Source organism: Solanum verrucosum, unplaced genomic scaffold (genome assembly GCF_900185275.1).
Source record: "Solanum verrucosum unplaced genomic scaffold, falcon-dt-bn FXZP01000032.1, whole genome shotgun sequence".
In the NCBI taxonomy this organism is placed as follows: Eukaryota; Viridiplantae; Streptophyta; class Magnoliopsida; order Solanales; family Solanaceae; genus Solanum; species Solanum verrucosum.
In genome coordinates, this window is record NW_026020569.1 from 1,213,091 (window position 1) to 1,240,113 (window position 27,023).

The following is a 27,023-nucleotide window of genomic DNA, read 5'->3' on the forward strand; positions in this document are numbered from 1 at the left end:
ATAAAAAATGGTTAATATTTGAAATTCTGCCTGTGCCACATAAATTAGAACAAACAGAGTAATAAATATTATTTTCAAAATTATGTAAAAAAAAAGTACTACAAATCACAATAGCTAACAATTTAAAATATTTTTAAAATTATAAAAAAATTCAATAACTTCTCAAATTCCATAATATAACACTTAAATACTACATAATATATATTAATTACTATACTATAAATGACTTAAATACTCCATATTATCTATTACAATAATTAACAATTATTTGACACTTTCAATTCTATCAATGCCATATAAATTAGGATAAAAAACCTAACATATAATATTTAAATATATTTAAAATAATATAAGTAATACTATATATTACAATAATTAACAGCTTAATTATTTAAAACTTATATACAAAATTTAATTGACTCTCTAAATTATATTGGTACCACATAAAATGGATTATATGATAAACATATATTGTTTGAAATTGACGAAAAAGAAACAATAAATTACAATAATTAATAAAATAAATAGTCGACGAAATTGATGAAAAACAAATTATAAATTACAATAATTAACAAAATAAATTTCTCGACTCCAACAAATCTATCAATTAATGCCACATAAATTGGGACATGGCAAATAACATATATTATTAAAAAATTAGGTTCAAAATGTACTATAAAATACAATAATGAACAACTTAATATATTAAAGAGACATATAAAAAAGGGTTAATATTTGAAATTATGTATCTGCCACATAAATTAGAACAAATAGAGTAATAAATATTATTTTCAAAATTATGTTTAAAAAAAGTACTACAAATCACAATAGCTAACAATTTAAAATATTTTTAAAATCATATAAAAATTTCAATAGCTTCTCAAATTCCATAATATGACATAAATTAAAAAAAAAGTGTTATAAATCATAATAAATAGTACAATATTTAAACTACTTTAAAAGTATTATAAATTGTAATAAATAATACAACAATTTAAATTACTTAAAATTTAACAACTTAAAAATATTTTTTTAAATGTATTAAAATTTTGGTTAATTGTCAAAACTTTACATGTGCCACATAAATTGAGACATGGAGAGTCACACATATTTTTTTAAAAAAATTACATTAAAAGTATTCTATCAATTAACAACATATATTGTTTGAAATTGACGGAAAAAAAAACTATAAATTACAATAATTAACAAAATAAATCTCTCGACTCCAACAAATCTATCAATTAATGCCACATAAATTGGGACATGGCAAATAACATATATTATTAAAAAATTAGGTTCAAAATGTACTATAAAATACAATAATTAACAACTTAATATATTAAAGAGACATATAAAAAAGGGTTAATATTTGAAATTCTGTGTGTGCCACATAAATTAGAACAAACAGAGTAATAAATATTATTTTCAAAATTATGTTAAAAAAAAGTACTACAAATCACAATAGCTAAAAATTTAAAATATTTTAAAATCATATAAAATTTCAATAACTTTTCAAATTCCATAATATAACATAAATTAAAATAAAATAATAATATATATTGGGCCCCGTACTGGCACGGGGTCCTATATCTAGTTATATAATAAAACATGAAGGTCCTTAGCGAAAAAATAGAAAGATTGTATGTTCTTTTATGACATTAACTTTTTAATTTCTTCTTGATAATTTTGTGAAGAAATTGTGGATCCTCTATATTCATATTTGTATTATTTTGTACGAGTGATGGTGACACATCAAAAGAATCCTAACTTTTTTAAAAATTATTATTATCAAGACGATTAGTCCAAGTCTTTGTGTTTTAGCTTTGTCAAGGGCAAGTGAATTATGAAAGATCTTTTTTTTTTGTTTTCTTCAGCTTAAAAATCTTCTCCGTAGTGCCATATCAATGGAACTTGACTAGTCTATCCAAGAAAAAATGGTGAAACTATTTTATACGTAGCTTATATACTTCTGAATATTATTCGCTACAATCCAATCGATATATATATAATTGATAAATTCAATAAAAACATATCAATTGGGACATTTGTGGAAATTCCGTGACAAGTTCATAAGTACTCATATGTAGGTTGTGTTAACTCCTAATTACTCATATGGAGGTTGTGTTAATTACTGTAGTAGTGATATGCTTTTTCAACTACCACTGAAAAATCAATTGAGTATTCAAGAGTTGACCTCGTCAAACAATGACAGAGAAATTAAATGTGCAAATAATAGGAATTTATTGCACTAAAAATGGGAACCATATATGTACCCAGGAGAATACAAAAAGGAAAAAGAAAAACAATAGAAATAAAAATAAAAATATTTTTTTTAATTGGGGTGTCTATCTTTTCTTGTAGGCCATACAAAAGACTTTTCGAAGCCTATTAAGCTCAATAATTCCTCTTGGCCAACGTGAAATGAAAGGTATTGAATTATTTTCTTTCGAATTTTTGGATGATTCTTTGTTAAATTTTTAACTGACTTTTCAACACTAAAGAAAAATGAAAAGGAAAAAAAAGTGTATCTACTTTTGCATGTTTATTAACCAATGATATAAGAGGTATTTTCTCTTACGACATCAACTTTTTTTTCCTTTTAATAATTCTTTGAAAAGATTGTGGATCCCTCCATGTTCATATTTGAATATTATTGTACATGAGTGACAATGACACATCAAATGAGAGTCGTGTATTTCAGGTAACCAAACAAATAATTACTTGAGTTAAAGAAATTAATAATTCCATCCCTAGCTTGGTTTGATTTGTTTTATTTATCAAAACTGAGAGGGTAGATGCAAAACATACATCCACTGTATGGTCTGTTCATCTCTAAATTAGAGGTCTCAAGTTTATGTTTTGAGTATAAAAAAATTCTTGGTTGGAAGCGCTTCCTTTAGAATGAGGTCATACGCAGCACAAATCTAAATTAGTTAGGCTTTAATATAAATATCAGATATCAAATGGGAAATAAAAAAGCAAAAGATGCAAAACAAACAAAAAGAGGAAGCAAAGTTCACCCAACAAAATATAGTGAAACTATTTTATAGCTTATATACTTCTGAATAATGGCTTCAATTCATCTACATATATAATAAGGACATAAATTCAACAAAGGAAAAAGAAAACAGAGAAGAACTAATATGTAATTTATCATACTAGTTATAACAATCTCATCGACCCGATGGATTCAAAATCTCTGAGAAAATAGTGTCACTCTTCAATTTGTCATCACTATTACTGGTCATGGATGTAGCACTGCTTGTGTATTTTCCTCCAACTTCATGTGAACCTGAAAATGCCTCGAATCCTTCGTCTGTAGATATATTGGTATGATCATTCATAATCAAGGGGAAAGACGGGCTAGTTGGGTAACTGTTCAATTCCATTTTGTGACCTCTATTATCAGCTGCATCTTGAAGCTTTAATATAAATTCCAAATTCCAGACAACGTCATTCATTGATGGCCTTTGGACTCCTTGATCCTTCAAGCAATTATATGCTGCTTCTGCAAACTTGTTTAAGCACTCTGGGGCAATTTGTCCTTCCAAATTCGGATCAATTATTTGTTGAAGATTTCCTTTTTTACAGCTCCTACAAGCCCAATCAGCCAAATTCACTTGCCCTTTCGGCATGTTAGGAATTAATGCTGGTCTAGCGCACAACACTTCGAATAGCACCACCCCAAAAGAATACACATCAGATTTTTCTGTCAATTGTTGTCGCTTATAGTATTCAGGATCCAGATATCCAAAGCTTCCTTTCACAACAGTGCTAACATGGGTTTTTCCTGATCCACTAAGTGGACCGATTTTGGATAACCCAAAATCTGAAACCTTAGCAACCCATTTATCATCCAATAAAATGTTGGTTGACTTCACATCTCGATGAATAATGATATCCTTTTTACCTGTGAAATTAAATTTAACGATCATATCTACTATAGATAATAATAACTTATTATATTAAAAATAATTAATCTTTATCTTTTTTACCAGTAAATCACTTAATTTACTCAATACATACTTTAATATGGTACCACAGCAAATAGAAGTATAGAATTAAGTGACCGTATACCTGTATGGAGATAATGCAATCCTTTTGCTGCGCCAATGCAAATCTCAAGGCGTTTCTTCCATGGAAGTGGAGCATTATCAGTTTTGTACAAGTGATCACGAAGAGTTCCATGAGACATGTAATCATAAACCAAGATCATCTCATTGTTATCATCACAATAACCAATTAAGGACACCAGATGCACATGCCTTAGCTTTGACAACATGTGAATCTCTGTTTCGAACTCGCGGACTCCTTGCTTTGATGAAGGATTCAATCTCTTGACTGCAACTATGGTTGCGCCGTTGTCTATGTACCCTTTGTATACATTACCAAAACCTCCATAGCCAATCACAAATTTTTCATCAAAATTGCATGTTGCTGTTTTTATCTCTTCTAGTAAAAAGTGTCGGCACAGATCGGATGGTAGCGCTGATGAGCCTGAGCCGCCGGTTCTTTGGGTTGAGTTCGATGTAATTGACAAAGGGATCCATGATGACTTTGTAACGCTTGTATGAAGTTCTTTTCCCCTTTTCCACCGCCGGAAAATTAAGAAACAGAGAATTGAAAGCAGAGCAATTCCGCTAATAACAGCTACTGCAGTGATAACAGCAATGATGTGTGATGATGATCTCTTATTATTGTCGTTTGGTGGTGAATTATTCGGAAAGAAAAATTCAGGATTCGGCACGGAGAGGTTTCCATTTGAGTCGTTCAACTTGAAAATTTCTAAGCCATTTAAGATAGCATTTTGATACGCAGAATCTGGGTTAGGCCTCAAATCAAGTGTCACGTTTTGCTCACCATCTTGGTTTCTAACATTAACCACATAGTCTTTGTACACAGGGATTCTCCAGCCTTCACTCCATTGTATTACATCAGCCTCTCGCTCGGCTTTTTGGTTTCTGATAGAAATGGAAAAACTTCTATCGTTTATTTTTTGAACTTCCGGCTGAATCTCACAAAAATGGAGCCTGAAAAGATAATAGAAGCCAAAGTTTAGAGGGAATTCCCAATCCAGGCTCTGGCTGTGATTGGCCATAGTCCTAGAGGTTGTGTAAACTATCCTCGGCGCAGAATAAGCCGGGGTTTCAGAAGTGTAAGTGATGTTGACATCAAAATGAGGAGTTTGATAGCCATATCCAACAACAAATGCATCATCTGAATCCCATACACGATACATCCCTGTATCCTCTGTGCTAGCAACTGAATTGCCTCCCACGTTCAGCCTGTACAAAGTTTCAAGAGCAGTGCTGTTATTGATGTTATATGGATTAGTATTCCCAGACAATTTTACGTCTCCATGGATGTAAAGATCAGTTGGCATAGAAAGTATCTCAATCCCATTAACAAAAGCATAAGAGTTTGGTGAAGGAGAAAATGTTAATTTGAGTATCTGAGTTTCATCAACATTGATGACATATTCTTTTTGAATTTGTTTACGACTACTTGCGGAGACTGTGAGGAAAGCACTGAAGTTACTCAAGAGGGTTAAATGATTAGCTGTGACGGAGAAAAAAGATTCAGCTTTGTTGAAGCCGGAGTAATTGGCAGGGTAGAAATAGAGACGGAGGAATATTGTGCCAGGGGTAACACGGAAAGTGTAGGTGAATTGAGATCTCATAATACGAGCACCAGTCGTATAAGGAACTCTATTGACCGAAGGATCTTGTTCAGAAGCTGTGGCTGTTGTGGATATGCTTGAAAAGTTGGAAGGTAAGAAATTTGGAAAGTGAGTATCAGTATCCCATCGACGGTCAGTATCATCGGTGGTGGCTGATTGTGCGCCACAGTTAAGCAAGACATAGACAGTGGCGTTATACGGTGGCGGCGTGGTAGAAATAGTGGCGGTTATGAGTTGTAAGAAGAGAAAGAAAAGTAAAGTAATGGTTGCCATGGGCGTTTGTGTAAGGAGATATTAGTTGTTCCAAGGAGCAATTATACACAACCATTGGCAAGACTTGAGTGTTGACTCTCAAAGCATTTCCTCTTCTTTTATCTGTGGTTCATATGCCAAAGTTGACCCAGTCTTCTTCTTTAGTCATTGCTAGTATTTTTTATGATTATTAAATAATTTCAGATACGATAATAAGTTCTCTTTGATTTTTTTTGTAATCAAATTAAATACATGTGATGTAGTTGAAATTTTGAGATTAAAATGTGAATTCGGACATTGATGCTCTAAGCTTGTTGAAACAAAATTTATATATTTGAAAATAATGTACCAACATGGGTTGTGGTGCACTGGTGGAAGTGTTTCACCCTTAACCAGAAGTCTCGGGTTTGAGCCTTGGGTATGGAGAAAATCTTGTTGGGAGCGTCACCTTCGAATGGGCCCTGCAATGCGCGATCCGAATTTAGTCAGGGTTCCAATGTGGGCTCCGAACACCGATGAAAACCAAAAAAAATAAATAATGTTAAAAATATTACTTTCATTTTAATTTATTTGATCTATTTTACATTTTAGTACTTTTAAAAAAGAATGACTCATTGCTTTAACTTTTTTTGTCAACTTTTTAAATTCAAAATAACTTATTTAATACCACAAATAAAAGGTTTTTTTTTGTACATTTAATAGATTTTTAATTTTAGACCACAAATTTAAAAGTATTAGGAAATAATAAAAGAAGATGAAAAGAAGAAAGTCCACAAAGGAGTTTGTAACTTGTATGGTTACACACCACTAGTGATGGCAAATGGGCGGATTGGGTCAAATTTGGGCGGGTTAAAAATGGATCAACATAAAATGGGTAGTAATTCAACCCGTTCATATTTGATATGGATACTAATGGATTGGGTAAAATACTAGCTTACCCATATTTTACCTATATTTTCTTGAGTAAATAGTACTCTACTTAAGAATTCAACATGGAGAAAATATTTTAGTCTTTTTTTAGTTGAAAAATGTTAAAAATGCTTCATTTAATTTTATTATATCATAAAAGTAGAAAAAAAAATCCTATAACTTTTCAATATAAAATAAATTAATGTAATAATAAGGGGAAAATATTTTTAATTTCAAAGTAAATGAATATTTGCATTTTAGGACTAAAACATGCTTAATGCACTTTAAGCAATGTCAATACTAATACATGATTTGCTTATTTTTTCACTATTATTTATTATCCAATATAAAATTAATCAAATAAAAAATTATAATTATAATTAACAAAAGAAATGTATATTTAAAATGTATATTTTTGGAGGGCCAAAGACTTCACCTTTTCAATTATAGATAAAAATAATTAGTTCTATAGAAGAACATAAAAAGGAAGAGAAGTGACAATATTTGTAGTGATATCATGAATTTTGAGTGAATAAAAGTTAGAAGCTTAACCTATTCGGCAAATTCATGTTTTATCCATATTTTACCTATATTTTTATGGGTTAAATATGGGTATCAACTCATATTTTACTCATGTAAAAAGTTATTCACCCAACCCATTAAAATATGGGCGGGTTACCAAAATATGGGCTCATTTTACCGGTACTACACTGTCTACACACCACCAATGATGTGATGGGATGCTTCTTTCGTTTTGGTTTTGAGTTAGTATTGAACTTTTTTTATATGGAGCACTACTTTTTGAACGAATGGGCTCTGCGAATTTAGATAAGTTACACAAGGATAAACTTGGTTACACAATGATTTGATGAATTTGGAATTATATGGGTATAATCAGATATAACAAAACACAGTAGATATATATGAAGCAAATAATTTCAAACATGAAAGATATTTTCAAGGCCATAAAAAGCCACCACTCACCAACTTTCATGTTTATTGCAATAGTTAATATCCTACCGGCTACCAAGCATTGTGTGTCCTTTGTCACACTGTCTATTCTTACAGCATTGATTATGTCTGCTACCAAAAATAAATTTGGCCCACACTCAAAGTTAGGTGATGGCAATTGGCGGGGCGGCTGGTTTTAAGAATATGCGGGGTGGGGCGGGTGGTATGCGGGGTGGGTTGAAGTGGATTTTTAAAAAAATTGTGAGGCGGTGCGGGTTGCGGGTTGCGGATTGCGGGTATATGTGATTTCATGTGAGTTCAAATTTAATCTTAACTTCTTACGTGTTATAAGAGTGATAGATCATTATTTATTAAAATAATTTCTTTAAAACTACTAAAATATTCAAGATAGTAAATGAAAATTGTTCAATAAAAAATTATACAATTTCTTACATGTTTCCAATTGACCTCTAAAAAATAAAATTTTAAGTCACTATCCTATTAAATTAATACAACTTAATGAAAAAATAAATTTCTTTTTATGAATTTTATTTTTATTATCAAACTTAACTGAGAAAAAGAAAATATTAAAAAAATTATGCGGGGCGAGGTGGGTTGAAAATGAAAAAAGTTATTATGCGGGACGGATTAAAAATTATGCGAGTTAAGCTCAACCCGCCCCACCCCGCCTCACACCGGCCCATTGCCATCCCTACTCAAAGTTACATTGCGCCTCTGATTTTTATGTTTTGGTCTTCCTTTTTTCTGGCGTTGTTACTTGGTGACACAAAAGCAAATACTCCCCCCTTTCACTTTTACTATCTTTTGCCTCATGTTTTACCTTTAGTTTGGGAATAAGTAATTATCGTTGACGGTAAAACATGAGGGGAAAAAATATTTTTTTTTCTTGATATGTTAAAAGTGATAAGCAGAAATAAAAAAAATATTTTTAATATAATGGACAAGTAAAAGTGAATTGACGGTGTAGTGTATAATTAGTCTCATGGTTGGCAATTGTTAATTAAGTGAAAGAAGTTCTTTTTAATGTATGAGGGACAGTTTCTTTGAGATACCCTCTTGCATTTTCCAACAGCATGTACATTGCATCCTCCCTGCTTCAATTGTAAAAACTTCAGTATCCTTTGACGCGATTTAAAGCAAATTCAGTAAGTTTCAACTGAAATTCATTAGATTTGTTCTCAACACACTAACTATGACAATCGACCTTTTAAACTTTTGGCTTCAAATTCAATGCACTTGGAATAGCCGAACTTCTTACACAACTTTTTTAACTTAACACATATTATAACAACATTAATCATTTAAAGTTTCAGATCGAGAGATAACATATTAATCATTCAGATGTGCTTTCAAATTTAGATATTTACATCTTAATGAAAACAAATGAGGTCTGGCTTGACAAATTTTTTGAAAATGAGTAAAATAAAAACCGTTCCTCTTTGAGCTAGCTTATACCAGAAATGCGAAACAGAGACATTAAGAAACGATTTGTTTTAGCGCTTTGTTGCTCATGTTTTCAATCGTGTACAAATAAGTGGAAATAATCTTTTAGTTATTATTAATACCTTTTCAGCGTATAGGCGAATTCAGGATTTTGTTATTTCAACCAAAATACTAATGAAAATCACAGTAATACTTTGGAGACATAATAAAGCATTTTGTTAAAGCGAAACACTTTCAATTTTCTATAAAAATCAAGCATTTAGTACTTAAGAGACAATAAATACAAAATGTAAAAACAAGAGTAGATGTTATTGGTTCAAGTAAAAGCAAACAGGTAGTTGATACCCTTGGAGACTTGCACATATTTACTAATTGGATATTACTTCACGTTTGCAGCGGTTACCAAGGTTACAGTGTGTTGCCTTCACGTTCTTATTACCGATGCAATTACCGACTATTTGTTCATTACATATCGCTGCTTTCTTCCCCGCGGACCCGTAAGATAATTTTTTAGATCTAGCATTACCACCAGCAACAGCAAGAATCCTAGTACTTGTTTCTGATTCCATCAAGAACTCATCAACATCTACAAGACAAGCACCTATGCTGCTGCTTGTCCCATTACATTCTGATACCGCTTCCACCTTTATTACGGTTACAAGGAGCACAAGGAGCATCATCTTGTACAATTCTCTTCCCATATTATTTGTTTATTGGATTTTGTTTTTTTCAAGAATTGTTTGAGTTATTCTCACTTTGGTGTTGTTATTTAAATAGTCCTATTAGATGTGAGCTGGTACAATTATTGCCCACCCGCTTTAAATGCTTTAGTTGACTCCTATGTCCTACCTTCATTTAGTGGAAACCCCACCATCCACCAACTATGTATGGTGAACCTCAACCGTCGATGGCGTCGGCTTAAAAGTGTGGTAGGTTGGATTTGGATCTTGAGAGGCGGATCCAGAAATTTAAAATGTCCGGATCATTACTACTTTAATATAAATATTTTAATTTTAAAAAATTCAAACAATATAAACATGTCAACTACTTAATACAAAGCTTGAGGTGTAACTTTATAGAAACTAAAATTGAGTTGTAACTTGTAACTAACTACTAAAATGCCAAAGAATTAAAATGTGGAAACTTGAATCCAAGTAAATATCCACTTGTACGCCCCAAATCAACTAGTGAAACCACTTTACCTTTGTTCGCTAGGAATGCTCATAAAAATATATAGTACAAAGTTATCCAATGGACCCCTACCCTAGAGGGTAGGTCCGCGGTCCACCTGTGAATTCAACTAAACTCATTCACTTTCAACGATATCTACAATTACATATATGTGTGCTGTTTATGCAATTTATGGCTATAAGAGGATTATAATTGTGTGTATATGTATTAATACATTTCTAATATGTTGTGTGAAAGTAATGATTTTGGTGAGTGCGTTGTTGCTGATGTTTCCAATCGTGTAAGGCCGGTTATTGTTAATACAGATTTTGTTTTTGTTTCAACCAAAATAATGAAAATCATAGTGATACATTAGAGTTTTCAGACCAATTGTAATTGAATTGGAGACATACTAAAGCATTCTGTTCAGATAAAACACCATCATCAATTTGCTATAAAAGTCAAGCATTTAGTACTTAAAGAGACATTGACACACAACAAATACATACTGTAAAACAAGTAGTTTCTTCAACAAGAGAAGATAGTATTGGATCAAGTAAAGCAAACAGGTAGTTGATGCCCTTGGAGACGTGTACACGATTTACGAGGATATTTCACGTTTGCAGCGGCTACCATAGGTGCAGTGTGATGCTTTAACGTTCTTATTACCAATGCAATTACCGTAAATATCTTCCTTACATATCTCTCCTCTACTCCCCGCCGCGTCGAAAGATAGATATTGGTTTCTAGCATTACCAGCAAGAATCATAGTGCTTGTTTCTGATTCCATCAAGAATTCATCAACATCTGGAAGACAAGCACCTATGCTGCTGTTTGTCCCATTACATTCTAATGCTCCAATTACTTCTTGCACCTTTATTATGGTTACAAGTAGCACAAGGTGCATCGTCGTCATTTTCTTGTACCATTTTCTTTCCATGGTTGATACTATATTGGAATTTGTTTTTACAAGAATTGATTGAGTTACCTATTCGTTTCTCACTTTGATGTTTTTTTTAAATAGACTCCCAATAGTGTGAGCTGATACAGTTAATGCCCACACGCTGGGATAAGATATGAATGGACACCATTTTTCTTTAGTTGACTTGATAGTCTTTGTTTGTCCTATGTTCTATGTCCTACCTTCATATAGTGGAAACCCCAGCATCCACCAGCTATGTATGGTCAACCTCAACTATCTATGGAGTCGTCTTAAAAGTGTAGACGGTTGGATTTGATTCTGGAGAGGGTACAATGAGTTCAGAAATTCAAGGTGTCAGAATCATTACTATCTTCTTTAATATAAAAGATATAACTTAGGAATGATCATAAAAAATATACACGATTTAAGATAAATATACTTACATTGGATATCCATGGACCCCTACTGTTAGGGTAGGTCCGCCTCATTCACTTTTGACCACATCTACAATTTCATATGCTAAAAACACTTTTATGCGTATAGATTGACCAACTATAAATCAAAAACCCGCCACTGTTATAACCTTGGACCTGTTTAAACTTTGAAGTTTGACCATGGATCTGGACTAGATCAACGCTCTTAACAAAATTTATCACCAACTTGAATACAGTTTTTACATCACTCAACAAATTGTAATTAGTTTCACAAATGATATTGCTGGATAAAGATGAACTGAATTTGAGACTCACCAAAAGGTGACATTCGTGCCGAATCATAACACCTAATCTGAACGAGAAATGATCAAGAGTGAATTATTCCAGCCTGTAAGGAATTCCTTCTGCTATGATATCCTAACAAGTGAATTTGTAGGGCAACAAAACCTATTTCCAAATACTTGAGTCAACTTAATAGTACAAAGCAAAGACAGTCGTCACATAGAAATACAGCCCGAAAGCTCGACGGACAAGATAAAAATGGCTACTGTAAGTTAACAAATAGTATATTTTTGCCCAAAGAAAAAAAAAAGATCAAAATTTCAAGCTGAAAAAGGTGAAGAGACTGCTACAAAGAACATTCAGTGGATTGCTAAACCTTGCATTGCCTGTGTGCTATCTTCTGTAATCTTATTGGCTTGAACTGTGCTGATAACACCTGCAATGTTGCCCTGTAAAGAGTAGACAATAGTCAGAATCATGCAAGCATACGACCCATTACAAATAAGAATGAAAATGAACGAGCATCTGAAAAGATGTTGTGTGGAAGCAGCGTGCTGCACTAATTTGAGTTCGTGTTTTGGGCAGAAGAAATATAGGAGCATGCTTTGGAGGCGTCTGAGAGGGAAGGGTGGGGATGTAACATCTCTAGTAAGTCAGCATAAACCAGATTGATTACTGTTAGAGCTAGGTAGAAAAATAATTATTTACCCTCCAAGTCACTAGTTTCGTGCGGAGCTCTTGCCACTGATGCACACCAAATACACGCTCCGTACATCGGCTACACAATGACAACCAAACAATTAATGCAACTACGAATCACAGGAAAAAAATTTTAAAAGAAATCTCCAGCTGACAGAATAGACAGTAAAGGAAGGCTGACTATAGAGAGCACACCTCACTATTACTACTTGATTCATTTGATCAATCTTGCAATCAAGTAACTTAGCTGTAATTGCCTTAACAACCCACGATTCTACCTCAATGTCATCAATCTGAAAAGAGCAAAAAGACCAAATGAGCTACATGCAGAGCAGAAACATCAACAAACAAAATAAGATAAGAAATGTACCTGCAATGCCTGTTTGATGACAGAATAAGGAATTTGACTAGATTCATTCAAGCCAAGATCTACCAACGACATCAACCTCATCTTTGATATAGAGTCATCATGGACAAGTCCTACAACATCAACCAAAAGTTTCAGGCCATAGCCCCTTCTAAATTGATGGCTTGATCTGTACAAAGGTAAGTACATTACCATAGGTTTTTAATAATGCTGAATTTGCTGCCTCAAAGTCCAAGTAAGCATCCAGCCTCTGAGTGAGAAAGATCTTCAGAAGTTGATATACTGGACCATATTGAGCATCTTTCTCCAACTGGGCTATAGCCGGCATATCTAGCAAGTCACACTGCCATATTGAAACGACAGAAATCAACTATGGAACACAAGAACGCACAAGGCACACAACTTCAATTCTTTTCCGATAGGTCTTCATTCTGATCATATAGTGGTCTACTCTACAGTAGTGGCAGCCAAGCAATAGCAAATTCGAACAGCTCCATCCAGAAAAGTCAAAAAAATTAACATTGTATATACTAGTCACGTCATTCTGGCTTATATTGTGAAGCACTCCGGTTAACTGTGATGCATGGAATGGTGATACCACAGAACACCAATTGCATCAAATATCAGCAAGAAAGCTTGGAAAATTGAGAATTTAAAATCATCGGATCAGTTATTTGACAAGCCTTTCACTGATCTAAACAATAGGATGTCAGACTTCTGTTCACATTAAGGAGCCCTGATGGATTAAATTACTGTGGACAGCTTTTCTTTTGTGTTTTTATTTTTGGATAAGTCTATCTGTGTTGTTTGTGCAATTTAAGAGCAAGTCAGAAACCTCTTGTCCATTTCAGTTGTTTAGAGTGAGAGAGCACTTTAATATAGAAATACCTTAAACATATCGGGTGATCTGACAAAATCGACAATTGCGCGGGCAGCTTCTTCCTTAGCCTCGTTCATATTAGAAGCATCTTCAGACGAAAAGGTTTCCAGATACTTTGTTAGAAACATGAAAGAATCTTTTGTAGAGCTGCAAATATGCACGAGTATGAGAAAAAGGCACCATCATAAGCATGAATAGTCCAAAAAAGAAGTCACTCCCATCTTACCCTTTGTTTTCCTTTAAAATGTTGGAGATTGCAAGAAACAGCTCTCTCTGATCTTTGACTCCAAGATTCCATTCCTTCAAAAAGTTATCCATCTTTTTGATGGAAGGCAAAATGTGTTCAGTAACCTTTCCGCCAGTGGCCAAATTGAGGGACTTCAAGTAAACGCAGAAACGGCTGTATGGGTTCTCCAACAGGTTGTAGAGATTGAACAAGCTGAAAAGAGATGAGAAAAAATGTAATGAGACAACAGAAAAAATTGAGGGAACCAAAGTGATTAACACAAAGTGAGATACATTTTCAAGCGCAATGCGGGTTTATCATTGGGTTGTTGAATGATTTTAGCGGATATGAGCTCTGCCATCTCATGTACTTGGTCCAAGCTCTCAGGCTTCTTGACAAGGTTGCACATGATTGTGAAAACGCACTCAAGATCTGAGCAGAAAGAAAGCATATTAGGCAATCACAAAAGCAAAAAAAAGAAGAAGGGAGAAACAGAAACTGGGAAAAGAAACATAAGACGACAATTGACAATAACTGGCTCAGACAATCAAATAATTGCTTTTATATGGATGAAAAAAGAAAAGCCCCCCAGTATGGAAAAGGTCAGGACCTATCATTATCAGCAGTTGATTGGACTGAGGCAGAAATGTAGTTTTACCTTTTTCAGAAGCTTTAGAAAATATTATATCTGCAGAAGCGAGCATAAGCGAAACCAAATCCAACCACCTTCCTTCAATCATGCATTTCTGGGCCTCGACACACAATCTATTAACTTCAGGCTCTGCAGTCTATAAATGGATCACCAATTTAGAACTTGTACAACGACCAAAAGGTCCAATCAAAAAAATCTTTCACCAATCTGTTTGTATAGTATTCCATATGGCACTTACTGAAACAGATGAGTTTCCATGTTTCTTTCTCTCAGATATTTTAACACAACGCACCAACAAAATAAGCAGTAGTTTGACTACAATCAGCAGAGATTGTATAAAGCATAAGTGCATAACCATGACTCTGCATTTGGCATCAGCTTGGGTCGTTGTTGCCATAGGAAGCTTCACATGATGCTATAATGATTTTGGATGGACTTTGAGGATTTCTTTTGGGTCTTTTAAACACTACTCCTGCTTCAAAAAGAGTGGTCTAATTTGACTTGACACAGAGTTTAAGAAAATAAAGTTGACTTTTCAATCTTGTGGTCCTACATTAAAGTTATATCATGTATACCAAAATGCCCTTTAATCTTGTGGCCTTAAACATGCAAAGTGGAAAGCTAAAATTAAAGTGTTGCAAAGAAGGAAAGGGGTCATTCTTTTTTGAAATTGAGGGAGTATCATTTACAAATAACTCTTCTCTTTTCGTAATTGTTATTCAGCAAGACTACCGGTCTTTTCACTCAAAGAGGTCTTGCAAATCCCTTCTCCACTTACATACCATGCTTTTGTTTGTGATTAGATTCAAACACTTGGCATGCACGCCTAACCCACAAATCACGTATTGAGCTCTTACCACTAGACCAAAGCCCTGGGGGCTGAATTTGTTAGGAGTCTTCCAACTATATTTACTAGAGTAGTGGACATATTGCGATTTTTTTGAGTATGGTTTCTCTTGTACCCCTTTCCAAGAACTCCAATGAGATGGAAGAAAAAATGAGCTTAGACTCAAGATAAGCATGTGATATTGGAGAACAGCAGAAGCACAAAACTGCTGGCAAAATGAAGAGGGGCGTAATATTGCGTATGGTAACCCCTAAAATTCAGCAAGTAAGAAGTTACTTTGACAACCATGACCCACTACAACAGTTCAAAAGCTCCATTGTATCGAATCTCTAATAGGGACAAAAATATCTGGCAAAAGTATACTGGCATAAATCCTAGGAAAAGAGCAGGTTTGGAATGCAAAGAAACTACAAACAACAACAAAAACATGCCCAGTGTAATCCACAAATGGGGCAGGAATGCAAAGAAACTACACCACTAAATTTATACAGTCCGTTATTTCATATGTGGCAACAAGTCAAACTAAAACAAAAAACTTATCCTTGGGATTTCTTTTTCTTGTTTCTCCAGGGGAAATGGATACCTCCGAAAAAGATTACAAGTTCAATTCATGTTTTTCCCTCTCCATCCAGATCAATACACCGACTCGCTTGTTGTATTTTCTGGTACATCCTTATGGATTGGATTAGTCTTTCTAGTGGGTAGTTATAATTCTCTCATCTCAACCTATTCATCACAGACCCAAACAAAAATAACCTCTAATTTTTCTCAGGGAGAGGTAGAAGTGTTCTTTGAGATCTGATTTATCAACACTAGCGCAAAGCTCAAAAGACATTATAAACAATATATCAAACAGATTCTAAATTTATATTCTTTTTAATAAAACAGAGTTAGACATTAGGCATCTTAACCATAAATCAGAGCACATATGTTTTCTTATGCATCCTCTGCAGCCATTCCATATACTGTTGGTCAATTGAGAAGTTCCACATATGGACAATCAAATTTTATGCCCATGTATAGACTCCTCAATAAAATTCTTATGAGTCCTATATATCCAATCCACATAATTTGTTGGGAGAATAATAGATGAACTTCTACTTCATCCCCAAACCACTCCTGCTTTGCTATACGAATACTCTATCCATTTACCTCTATTCTAGTCCATGTCATTCTTTTTCTTAAATAAACTGATACTAAAGTCAATCCATCGGATTGACACAACTACAAAAGCCGAGTCAATATTCTTTAAGAGTAAACATTGAACAGTATTTCCGAGAAAATATCAAACTTTTGAGAGCGTATCGTAAAATCATGTATAAGAGACAGTGCTAATTCAGTAAACAATAAATACAATAACAGAAAGGTGAAAGAAACTGGCTAGAGATTACCTCGGCGCCGGCGTCCGCCCATGACATCTCCGCCGTAAAACGGACGACGGAGAGGACGGGATCTTCCTCAGAAGTAGGAACCACGGTCGTCATTTTCCTCCCCCGCAAAATTTCCCAAGAGATAGAGAGTGTGAACAGCAAGCAGCGCAGCGGAGAACTCTCTTAGTCGGGCGAGAAGAAAAACCCTAGATAGGGATAAAGTTGGAGAGTCGCGAATAAGACCACGGAGGGTAATCTAGTAAAACCATCTTGGTGCTGATCATTTTTATAGGTTCTTTTCCTTCTTTTTTTTGGTAAAACAATTATGTAATATTTTTGTTTTTATATAAACTCTTGTTTTGAGAAAACATACAAATATCCATTCCTAACTCACTATGAACTTTATAGTTTAACATTTTAGATTACAATTTTAACAATAATAAACTTAATTTTTTGTATGTACTGTTTTTTTTTTACGTATTATTTTGTTTAACATAATAAATTATTTGATTGTATTGTATTTTAATTTTTTTATAAATGATCTGCGATATAATTATGATTATGAATTTATATATACATATGTTACCAACATCTATTTTTTGTATGTAATACTTTTTTAATGTAATACATTTTTAAATAGTAATTCTATTTTATAAATGACTGTGATGTAATTGTGATTATAAATTTACGTATATCTATATTATTAACATCTATCATAAGAATTGTTACAATTTTAAAAATATCACGAGCTAAACAAATTTCATAACTACACAAGCTCGGATCTCTTCTTTTTTTTATGCCAACTTCAATCCATCACCATATGAATAATCAAGTAGAAATAAACGCAATGCATCTTGAGATTCGACATTCAATTTTGAATAACCTTAATAAATAAGTATTTTATATGTTTATGTATGGCATAAGAAAGTAACACCTATTGATTGGTTTCCCATGGTAGAGGGGCAATTTAGTCTCTTTACCCCCATTTATCAAAATATTTTGGTGTTTAGTAAGTCTAGAAATACACCATGTAATTGAAATTGGTGTAATTATCAGCCTAGTAATTATGCTGACATATTTGCTTACCATAATATAATTACACTATAATTACAAGTGTACTGTTTAGTCTCACAAGTGTAATCATAAGGTTATATTCAATTTTAAAAATAAAAATTAATTATTTAAAATTAAAATTTATATTAGACAAATAAAGACCTTTTATAAATAATATTAAATTAAATATTTAAGATATATATTGTCTCTTTAAAACATACAAATTAATAATATATATTCTTAACTAATATTATAAAAATAACTGATTTATATTTTTCAATTTAGTAAATTTAAATTAAATTAATCATAAAATTAAAAGTATACATTTCCATGAACATCATGAAATGCATGTTTGACAAAAAGATTAACATTTTGAATATAATATCATATAATTATAAAATATTTGACAAAAAAATTATCTATCAAGTCTAACTTAAAAAATAGCTTATAATGTAAATTATCAAGTCAATAGCATGGAATCACATGAAGTAAAAGTTGAGAATAAGAAGGAAATGAAATATAAATAAAATAAAAATATTTTTAAAAAATATTAGAATAATAAAAATCAAAAACAATTTAAAATAGTAAAAATAAAAAATACATCAAAACGAAAAAGAATAAAAGAAAAAATTAAAAAGTAATTAAGCCCCTTGTGAATTAGAAAGTATAATTATATTATGTCAATTACACTCAATTATCTGTTGACCAGGTAATTACAGTATAATTACATCAAATCTAATTACCTCGTGGGCTTTCTAAACAAGCCTAAAGGTGATTTCTAGTGCTCTTTATTAAGGAAAAACTACGTAACTACATAAATCACTATCATATATATTACCTCTAGTTTAAAACAATTACACATACTACCATTTTTAATATTTATACCATATATTTTAAATATTTAATCATATACACTAATCCCTTAAATATGATATTTTATAATTATCTTAAATTTAAACTCCTTAATTAATGGTCCATTAACAATTCAAATCCCCCCACTCCCTCAAAAGTCCACCAACCCTCTTTCTTTCTGCCTCTTTCTTCCATCCGTCGTTGCCCCCTACCCCCACTTTCTTCTCACTCTTCATTTCATCAGCCGTTGCCCCCACCCAGCCCGCTTTCTTCCTTCTTCTTCTCCCTCTTTCTTCCTTCATCCTCTTAATACATGTTTTCATGTTCAAATTAGCATTATACATATAGGTTTGTTTCTATTATTCTTTTTTTTTACTATGGTTTTATATCTATGTTAAAATTCATAATGCTCTGAAATTCAATTTTAAATAGTTTTACAAATTAAGTTTTATATTTTTTAATTTTGTTGTTTCTCAAATACTTTTGTGATTTGACCATTCTCAAAATCAAATGATTCTTGTTAAAGGTACTACACATTAAGAATATTATACTAAATTAAACAACTTTTATTTGTTTATTTTCACTCATGAATTTCTGATTGTTGGGACTAACTTTTCATCCGCCAATATTCAAACCGATAATAGATCTAAATATAGGAACGGCCTAATCAAGATGGAAGAATTTCGCCAAGTTTTAATTAACAGAACAAATACATCATTAGATACACATCGAGTGCAACAATGTTGAATACATATCAGGTGTATATATATCTAGTTAAGACTTCATGTATCTGAGTTAAAAATATATGTATCTATGAGAAATAATTTCAGATGCTAAAATAAAGGAATTTTTTTGAAATATTTTACTTTTTTCGGATTAATGATAAGGCAAATACTACACACTCGTGATTTATTCTTAAATTTGTGCGTTTCAATTACATTCCATATTTAAATACACATAATTATATGTATATGCTTACTATGTATCCGAGATACATGTTTTTGAATATAATGTGTGAAACTAATACTTGAACATCAAATTAATATTAGATACATATAAAAGATATATGAAATTGAAATTAGATCATATACACATGAAATTAATATTAGGTCATATAAATAGATACATTAAGTTAATACTAGACACATATAATAAATACACAAAATTAATACTAGATACTTCTATGATACATATGAATGTACTTATATGATACTCATGTATCTAAGTGTTTAGTTTGTTTGATACATCAAATATTGATAATCGATACATCAAATTAATGAATTTATTATTTTAAAAGTAATAAAATGAAATTAATCAAGTTAGTGACCAAGGTTACATGTTTTTGTCTTTTATTAATAATATTAATGAATTTATTATTTCAAAAAATAATAAAATAAAATTAATTAAACATATATAAATACTCCTTGATTTTCGCCTTATATTAAGAGATTTGATTAATTTAAATTTCTAGAATTAATTGTTCATTCATTCTGGAAATTCTCAATTACTCCTCTAATTAAGGAAATCAGTTATAACCAATTAATTTAAATAGATAAAATATGTATTTCGATTTTAAAATTCGACAAATATATGTATTTCACAAATTCAAACTCATGTATTTTAAACTAGTGGGATTCATGTAAGGCAGCAAGTCTGTGAGCAGGGTTTTCGATTCCGCCTCTTGCGCCTGTCTCTTAGGCCAAGGCAGAACCGAAAATGGTACGCCGGTGCTCTTCCCCCTCTTCGAGTCTCCTGTGTTTGTAGTTTATGGCTGTTTTATTTAATTTATTTTTTGTGTTTGTTTCAATTTCAGCCTTCGCACAAGGCATTCATGATAAAGAAGAAGCTGGGGAAGAAACAGAGGCAAAACAGGCCTATTCCTTAGTGGATCCGCATGCGCACTGACAACACCATCCGCTACAACGCCAAGCGCAGGCACTGGCGCCGCACCAAGCTCGGATTGTAAGAATACATACATTTTAGGGTCAGGGGCTTCGAGTTTAGTTTTAATTTTTAGAATTAGGACTTCAATTTTCGAATTTGTGCAAAGTTTGCACCAAGTTTCACTGTGATGTTTGCTACTTAATTTAAAGTTGAAATCATATTTCGTTTATCGCATTTCTCTCTTTGTTACTTTGGTTATATGCTACAGGTTTACTACTTTAACTTCTACCTGATTAGCAACTACATTATTACTTTGAAACGTTTTTTTTTACATTATCTTCCGTTCATGAGTTTTGGTTGGGAGTTTGGATGAAGAGGTGCTAATAATGTTTGATTATTAAAGGATGTGTTTATCAACATGTATTGGAATCTAAACATTTCTTGGGCATTAAGGCAAATAATCAAGCATTATTTCATCTAGGTGCTTCCTTATTTTGGGAATGCTTGTGAGGTTTGTAACAGTTGTCAGATCATCAGAACTGTGTAATATCATTTTGATGCAACTTCTGCTTTGAACCTTACTCTTTTGTTGAATTTCAAGTCGTGAAATGTCCACAATGTTGGCTACTTGAATTGTATGTTTGTTTCATCAGTAGTTTAGGAAATTGTCTTGTAATTTTTATTGTTCATGGGCTTGTCAAACAAAATTAGGAAGAACGTTTAGGATTTTTCGTTCAAAATGACTTGTTATACTGCAAAAGTGTAGTTTGATGATCTACAGCGTCCTTGAAGAACAATATGAAAGATATAGCAATGACATTCGTTTCACTGTGTTGAGAGATACTCTGGATCTCTCGATTAAGGAGATCAATTTCCTCATTACGGGTCGATGAATGTGTTTATTACATTCACCTAAAGTAAGTTATTGCTGTTATCATGCAAGCATGGTATTTGACATCTGCAAGGGCAGTGTTCAACTTAATATGAACAAATATAAAAGGATGATATCATTTCCACATCAACAGATTAAACTAAAGAAGAAGTGTGTTTTTACTCCCATGATACAGAAATAATGGGTAAAATACAGCATTCAGCACTTACATAGCAGTTTGAATCCTGTGTCAATTAGACACTATTACAATTGTGAAAAAAAGTTCCAAATTTGCAGTAAACGAAATCCATTCATACTTCCAACATAACTGGGAAAGCAAACTTTTGAAACTTGATGTCCAGTGAAATCACTTGCTGCTGCCATCACCAAATAAATACCCCAGGGAAGATCCACCACCAGGTGCTGCTTGGACCTTGGTTGAACGCCTTTCCTGCAATTATTCCAGGACAAAAGATTGGTAACACATAAATCTTTAAGCAAGCCAAAAAGGTGCTGATATTTATAATATTCTTCCATTGGGAAGAAAATCAAAGCCTAAATGCAGACTGGCCATGCCTATTGAGGCAGTTAGCCACATCTTACAGTATACGAAGTTACGAGGCTTGAGAAGTTGAGTATTATGATCTAAAAACAAGAGTTCTGTTAAGAAAGAAAGAAACAAATGCAGATACATGGACCAATGATAGAAGAATGGTTTCAAAATTAAGAAAGGTCGTGTGTTTAGTATAGCAGATTGTAGAATATATAATTAAGTAAATGAATGTGTGATCTCTTTAACAACTTAAGTTTTTTGATGAGATTCCACGATTCAATAAAATACCAAAGCAGCAAAGAGAACCTGTGCATTCAATTCTCACGGCAACCCATTGTCAAATACGATATTCATGCTCTATCCAACAGTTTAAGCTTTTAGATGAAATGATTACGCAAATCAACATAGATACAAGTTTGCAAACTTTAAAAGCACTCCAAAGTTCAAAAGAATGGCAGCAGGAATCATAAGAAGTTGCTAGCTAACATACTGTTAGAAAGTTGCCGCAGTTCTGGCCATCAGCACGAAAATAGTTGTTTGTGTTGTTACTGTGAATGCCTGCTGGTACATTCTTGGTGTTATCCACAGGTTGTGCAACAGCAGCTGGCTTTGAGGCAGGCTCATTAGTTGGAGCCTTTTCCTGGTTGCGAGCAGTCTGAGAATTGTTAGCAGGCTCTCCACTTCCAAACAGGTAGCCCAAGGAACTCTGACCGCCCCCAGCACTCACTCCGCGGCCCATCCTTAATGATTAATTTCTCTACGAAAAAATCAAGTACGACATGTTAATTAAACTGTAAAATAGAACAATTCAACAGTATTTTTTAAGCTAGTCAGCAATTTCTTTCAATAAACATTGACAGGCACACAATTGTGCTCAGCTCAACTACACAACAACATCACTAAGCAAACTCATACTCCATTGTTAACGATCATCTTCGCTTTCAGAGACCAATAAGCTATATGTTCTTAACACCTACACAATCTTTTAACCAGCTTTTAATATCACGTTCTACAGGGTGCGGTGCTTCATAACTCCACTGTACATAACTAACATTCTCAATCAAAGATCAAACAAATACACATAACATACTACATTATCCAAATCCTGTTCACTCCAAGAAAAAGTTCAAGTTCCACTTCTTAATTTTGCGCATCCACGGGACTAGGGTTCGCACAAGGTAGGAATAAGGTTGAGTACATACCAGCCTCCCCAGACCCCACTTGCGGCACTATGGATTGCAAATCACATGCTTTAAAATGGAAGTCACTGAACACAAAACAAAACAAAACACTATAGATCCACTGAGAGAACTGTAAATCTGCCTCTGGAAAAGGGCTAAATATGTCACCATGAGATAAACAGAGGATAAAAATTATAACCAAATTCCAGTTTTCTCAGACTAATCATTTTCCCTTTAAACGAGCACAAGATCTAAAAAAACAACAATTCACTCGACAAATGAAACTATTATTATTTTAAAAAAAAAACTCAGATTAAACAGAAACTCACATCAACCAGAAAAACAAAAAGCTTGAAGAAGAGAGCAAATCCATACCTTTGGAATCAATTCCGAAGCGAGAGACAGAGGAGAGGGGCCGGTTGGGGAAATAAACTAGCTTTAAATAAAGGTTTTAAAGAATTTGAATTTTGAAAAAGAAAAAGAGTAATTATACTAAATAGCCCTATAATATTAATCAATTGCACCTACAATCCTTTGAATTCTTTAGAAAATAAGATGCCACCCACACCTTTTATTGTTATGAATAATGAAAATTATAGTATACATTATTATCTATGTTTTCTAAAAAATATTTAAGTCCCATATATGTATAATCCTTCACAAAAAAAGACACCCATCTAACTAAGTTAATTTAACCACACAGTTTTTTTTTTTTTTTTTTACAAATGTATAACATATTTAAAATGCAAGGAAACTATTACTAGTAATAAGTAGATTATAAATATACATATTTGTTTTTATTCACTATTCAATATTAATTTTGAATAGACTATGTTTCAAAAATGTTTTTTCTTTTCTTCTAATGGGGAAATGGTTAGCTTGAGATTTTAGAGGATACATATTTTTATTTAATATGTATTTTCTTCCATCTTTTCAATTTAATTTTGTTATCTGATACAATTTTTGGTGTTGCGATTTCATTGGCTTTTTTAGTGCTTTTGTAGGTTAAATATGTTTTTCATAACTATCTTAAAAGTTAACTGTCAGGATTTATTAAATATTTGATTGTAGATAAAGAAAATCACGTATAACTAATTTATAGGATTAAACAATTTTAATCTATATTTAAAGGGTCATTTTTAATTTATCCCTAACATAAGGGATCATTTCTCAAAAATTCTCAAAACATAATTGTGAACTTTGAAACGAACCGACAAAAAGGAGTGCCCCCTCATCACGTTCCATTTGGTCTACGGATGAGTATTTTGTTTATTATATGATAGCTTAGACGAAGAGGAGATGCACGTATATTTCATTTGAGGAGGATGTCTTTGCGAGTTGCGAGTGGTTGGATATAGTGGGTATGAAAAAAGGTAGAAATAGTTAGATTAAAAATGTATTGGGAGAGATGATTAGATAGTAGTTAGTATATGAAATCCTTAATTATAATATTATTTATTTATTTTTCACCTCATTTATTGTATTATTTGTTGTTATTATTCTCTTCTCTATTATTTTCAACATAACTATTTCAAATTTCAATATTATATTATTATTTTTCATACTTAATTTTGATATACTTTATTTCAATCGAAGATTTATCGAAAACAATCTATCTATCTTAGTGGAATGTTATTATTATTGTAGGATAGTTTGGAAAACGGAAAAGGGTCAAAATTACTCCTATATTATTCGAAAAGGTTTAAAAATACCCCTCATCCATCTATTAAGCTAAAAATATCCCTAAGTGAACATTTTTGGTCCACTATTACCCTTTAAACTAACAACCTTATATTTTTTTAATTATTATTATTATTATTATTAATTATTATGTGACGTCTTTCTGTTGGATAAAGTTTAATTCCAATCCATTCAATCTCCTACCCCACTGATCCATATTGACATTCCTTGACCCAAACCCAATTATAAGATCCATTAGAAATAAAAAAGATTGAATCATCTCCTCTCCTCCTTAACCTAATATCCTATTTTCCTTCTTCCCCTTTTCTTATTAAGCAATTACAAGATTTATTTCACCCAAAATAATCAAATTTTCAATGCAGCATTTTATTGAAGTTGAAAGATTCAATCGTCTATTGAAGTCGAAACATTCACATGTTTGCCAACTAAAAATGTAAAATGATTACAACTAGCAATAAATTCCCATGTAAAGTACCAATCTGTAAAATTCACATGTAAAATTAAAAAAAAAAAAAATCTTTTCAGATGCACAAAATTTCTTTTCAGTTCTCAAACTTCAAATCTTTATAGTATTTTCTCTTACTTGTGACTTATACACATCAATGTTTTAAAAAAAGGGCACAGTGAGCTTAAAAGTTTATACACATCAATGTTATAAATACAGAAAATTTATAGTAATATAAGTGACAAAAACTCTAATAATGAAAAAAATTACTAAAGACAAACTAATAGTTATTTTGGGTGAAATTGATCTTGAAATAGCTTAATAAAAAAAGGGGAGAAGAAAAATAGGATATTAGATTTAGGGGGAGGAGATGATTCATTTTTTTTTTATTTCTGATGGATATTTTAATTGGGTTTGGGTCAAGGGATGTCAATATGGGTCGGTGGGGTAGGAAAAAGTTTGGTGGATTGGAATTAAACTTTATCCAATAGAAAGACGTCATGTAATAATTAATAATAATAATTAAAAAAAATGAGACTGTTAGTTTAAAGGGTAATAGTGGACCAAAAAGGTTAATCGAAGAGTATTTTTAACCCAATAAATAGATGAATGATATTTTAAAACCTTTTTAAATAGTACAGAGATATTTTTGGCCCTTTTTGGTTTGGAAAGTATTGAGGGTTTTCTTATCCAATAAATAGAAAGAAAAATATATCTATGATATAACGATAATCTAATATAATTATTGGGTGGAAATAAATATTACAGGAGCCAGCAGTAAGGTACTAACATTTGAATTCGTAATACAACATTCGAATCTTGCTGTTTAAACTGTACGTTAATTTTTGCCGACTTATGATATGGAGTCACTTGATCGGCGAGGAAATTATGTATCCACTGCAACACAGAAATTAATAATTTTAATAGATTTGACATGCATTATGAAAAAAGATAAATTAGCTGAAATTTCGATGGAGATTAAAAATGATAAATTTAACAGATCAAAACTTTCCCATGTACTACACTTAACTATTTTATTCTACTCTCCAACCTAAGAAACTATTCTTGTCATTTCACTCCCAAAGTCTATCAAACAGTGTTGGTAAAAGTTTGTCTATCCCAAAATATGCTATACCATTTTGATTGAAAGCAAAAACAAATAAAAAAAAAAACTATAGTAGTAATATATCTTTGAATAAACTAAAAATCTTTAGATAACTATAAATTAAAGAAAAAATAAACTATCACTTAAACTGAGACTTTTGGATTCATTTCATAAAAAAAGGGACCCCATTTGTGAGTTGTGAGAAATACAAAATTGGATTCGGTGCATGGGATTTTTATGGAAGAAAAATAAGTGAACACATGTGTGTTGTCA

The 27,023-nt window shown here is 32.2% G+C and overlaps 6 protein-coding genes and 1 pseudogene across 6 annotated transcripts in view; 2 read left to right on the forward strand and 5 right to left on the reverse strand.

Moving 5' to 3' along the window:
• Positions 1 to 27,023, forward strand: part of LOC125810727 (glycine-rich RNA-binding protein 3, mitochondrial-like) — a 193,882-nt gene that overhangs the window by 21,766 nt on the left and 145,093 nt on the right. The gene's annotated exons all lie outside the window — the stretch shown is intronic.
• On the reverse strand, positions 3,016 to 6,090 carry LOC125810712 (receptor-like protein kinase FERONIA). The gene is made up of 2 exons (XM_049490187.1): positions 4,078 to 6,090; positions 3,016 to 3,910 (listed from the first exon to the last, which is right to left on the reverse strand). The coding sequence occupies exons 1-2, from the start codon at positions 5,951 to 5,953 to the stop codon at positions 3,174 to 3,176; spliced, it is 2,613 nt and encodes an 870-aa protein (XP_049346144.1). The 5' UTR covers positions 5,954 to 6,090; the 3' UTR covers positions 3,016 to 3,173.
• On the reverse strand, positions 9,475 to 9,965 carry LOC125810739 (uncharacterized). Its single transcript, XM_049490221.1, has one exon. It carries the CDS (start codon positions 9,955 to 9,957, stop codon positions 9,625 to 9,627), a length of 333 nt encoding a protein of 110 aa, XP_049346178.1. The 5' UTR covers positions 9,958 to 9,965; the 3' UTR covers positions 9,475 to 9,624.
• LOC125810737 (uncharacterized) lies at positions 10,847 to 11,408 on the reverse strand. The gene has a single exon (XM_049490219.1). It carries the CDS (start codon positions 11,364 to 11,366, stop codon positions 11,028 to 11,030), a length of 339 nt encoding a protein of 112 aa, XP_049346176.1. The 5' UTR covers positions 11,367 to 11,408; the 3' UTR covers positions 10,847 to 11,027.
• LOC125810723 (uncharacterized) lies at positions 12,258 to 17,362 on the reverse strand. Its single transcript, XM_049490203.1, has 10 exons — positions 17,127 to 17,362; positions 14,895 to 15,024; positions 14,530 to 14,668; positions 14,237 to 14,449; positions 14,019 to 14,157; positions 13,323 to 13,473; positions 13,134 to 13,243; positions 12,959 to 13,056; positions 12,773 to 12,842; positions 12,258 to 12,513 (listed from the first exon to the last, which is right to left on the reverse strand). Exons 1-10 carry the CDS (start codon positions 17,217 to 17,219, stop codon positions 12,424 to 12,426), a joined length of 1,233 nt encoding a protein of 410 aa, XP_049346160.1. The 5' UTR covers positions 17,220 to 17,362; the 3' UTR covers positions 12,258 to 12,423.
• On the forward strand, positions 20,842 to 20,978 carry LOC125810741 (60S ribosomal protein L39-1-like; annotated as a pseudogene).
• LOC125810738 (protein SPIRAL1-like 1) lies at positions 21,879 to 23,955 on the reverse strand. The gene is made up of 3 exons (XM_049490220.1): positions 23,875 to 23,955; positions 22,809 to 23,075; positions 21,879 to 22,216 (listed from the first exon to the last, which is right to left on the reverse strand). The coding sequence occupies exons 2-3, from the start codon at positions 23,055 to 23,057 to the stop codon at positions 22,133 to 22,135; spliced, it is 333 nt and encodes a 110-aa protein (XP_049346177.1). The 5' UTR covers positions 23,058 to 23,075; positions 23,875 to 23,955; the 3' UTR covers positions 21,879 to 22,132.

Excerpts from the sequence above, each read along its gene's own strand:
- LOC125810712 (XM_049490187.1), bottom strand. The coding sequence starts at position 5,953 with ATGGCAACCATTACTTTACTTTTCTTTCTCTTCTTACAACTCATAACC. Across the intron at positions 3,911-4,077 it reads ATTGCATTATCTCCATACAG|GTAAAAAGGATATCATTATT; the intron begins GTATACGGTCAC and ends TTAATTTCACAG.
- LOC125810738 (XM_049490220.1), bottom strand. The coding sequence starts at position 23,057 with ATGGGCCGCGGAGTGAGTGCTGGGGGCGGTCAGAGTTCCTTGGGCTAC. Across the intron at positions 22,217-22,808 it reads ACTGCGGCAACTTTCTAACA|GAAAGGCGTTCAACCAAGGT; the intron begins GTATGTTAGCTA and ends GAATAATTGCAG.
- LOC125810737 (XM_049490219.1), bottom strand. The coding sequence starts at position 11,366 with ATGGAAAGAAAATGGTACAAGAAAATGACGACGATGCACCTTGTGCTA.
- LOC125810723 (XM_049490203.1), bottom strand. The coding sequence starts at position 17,219 with ATGACGACCGTGGTTCCTACTTCTGAGGAAGATCCCGTCCTCTCCGTC. Across the intron at positions 14,669-14,894 it reads TTCTAAAGCTTCTGAAAAAG|ATCTTGAGTGCGTTTTCACA; the intron begins GTAAAACTACAT and ends CTTTCTGCTCAG. Across the intron at positions 14,450-14,529 it reads CCCGCATTGCGCTTGAAAAT|CTTGTTCAATCTCTACAACC; the intron begins GTATCTCACTTT and ends ATCTCTTTTCAG.
- LOC125810739 (XM_049490221.1), bottom strand. The coding sequence starts at position 9,957 with ATGGGAAGAGAATTGTACAAGATGATGCTCCTTGTGCTCCTTGTAACC.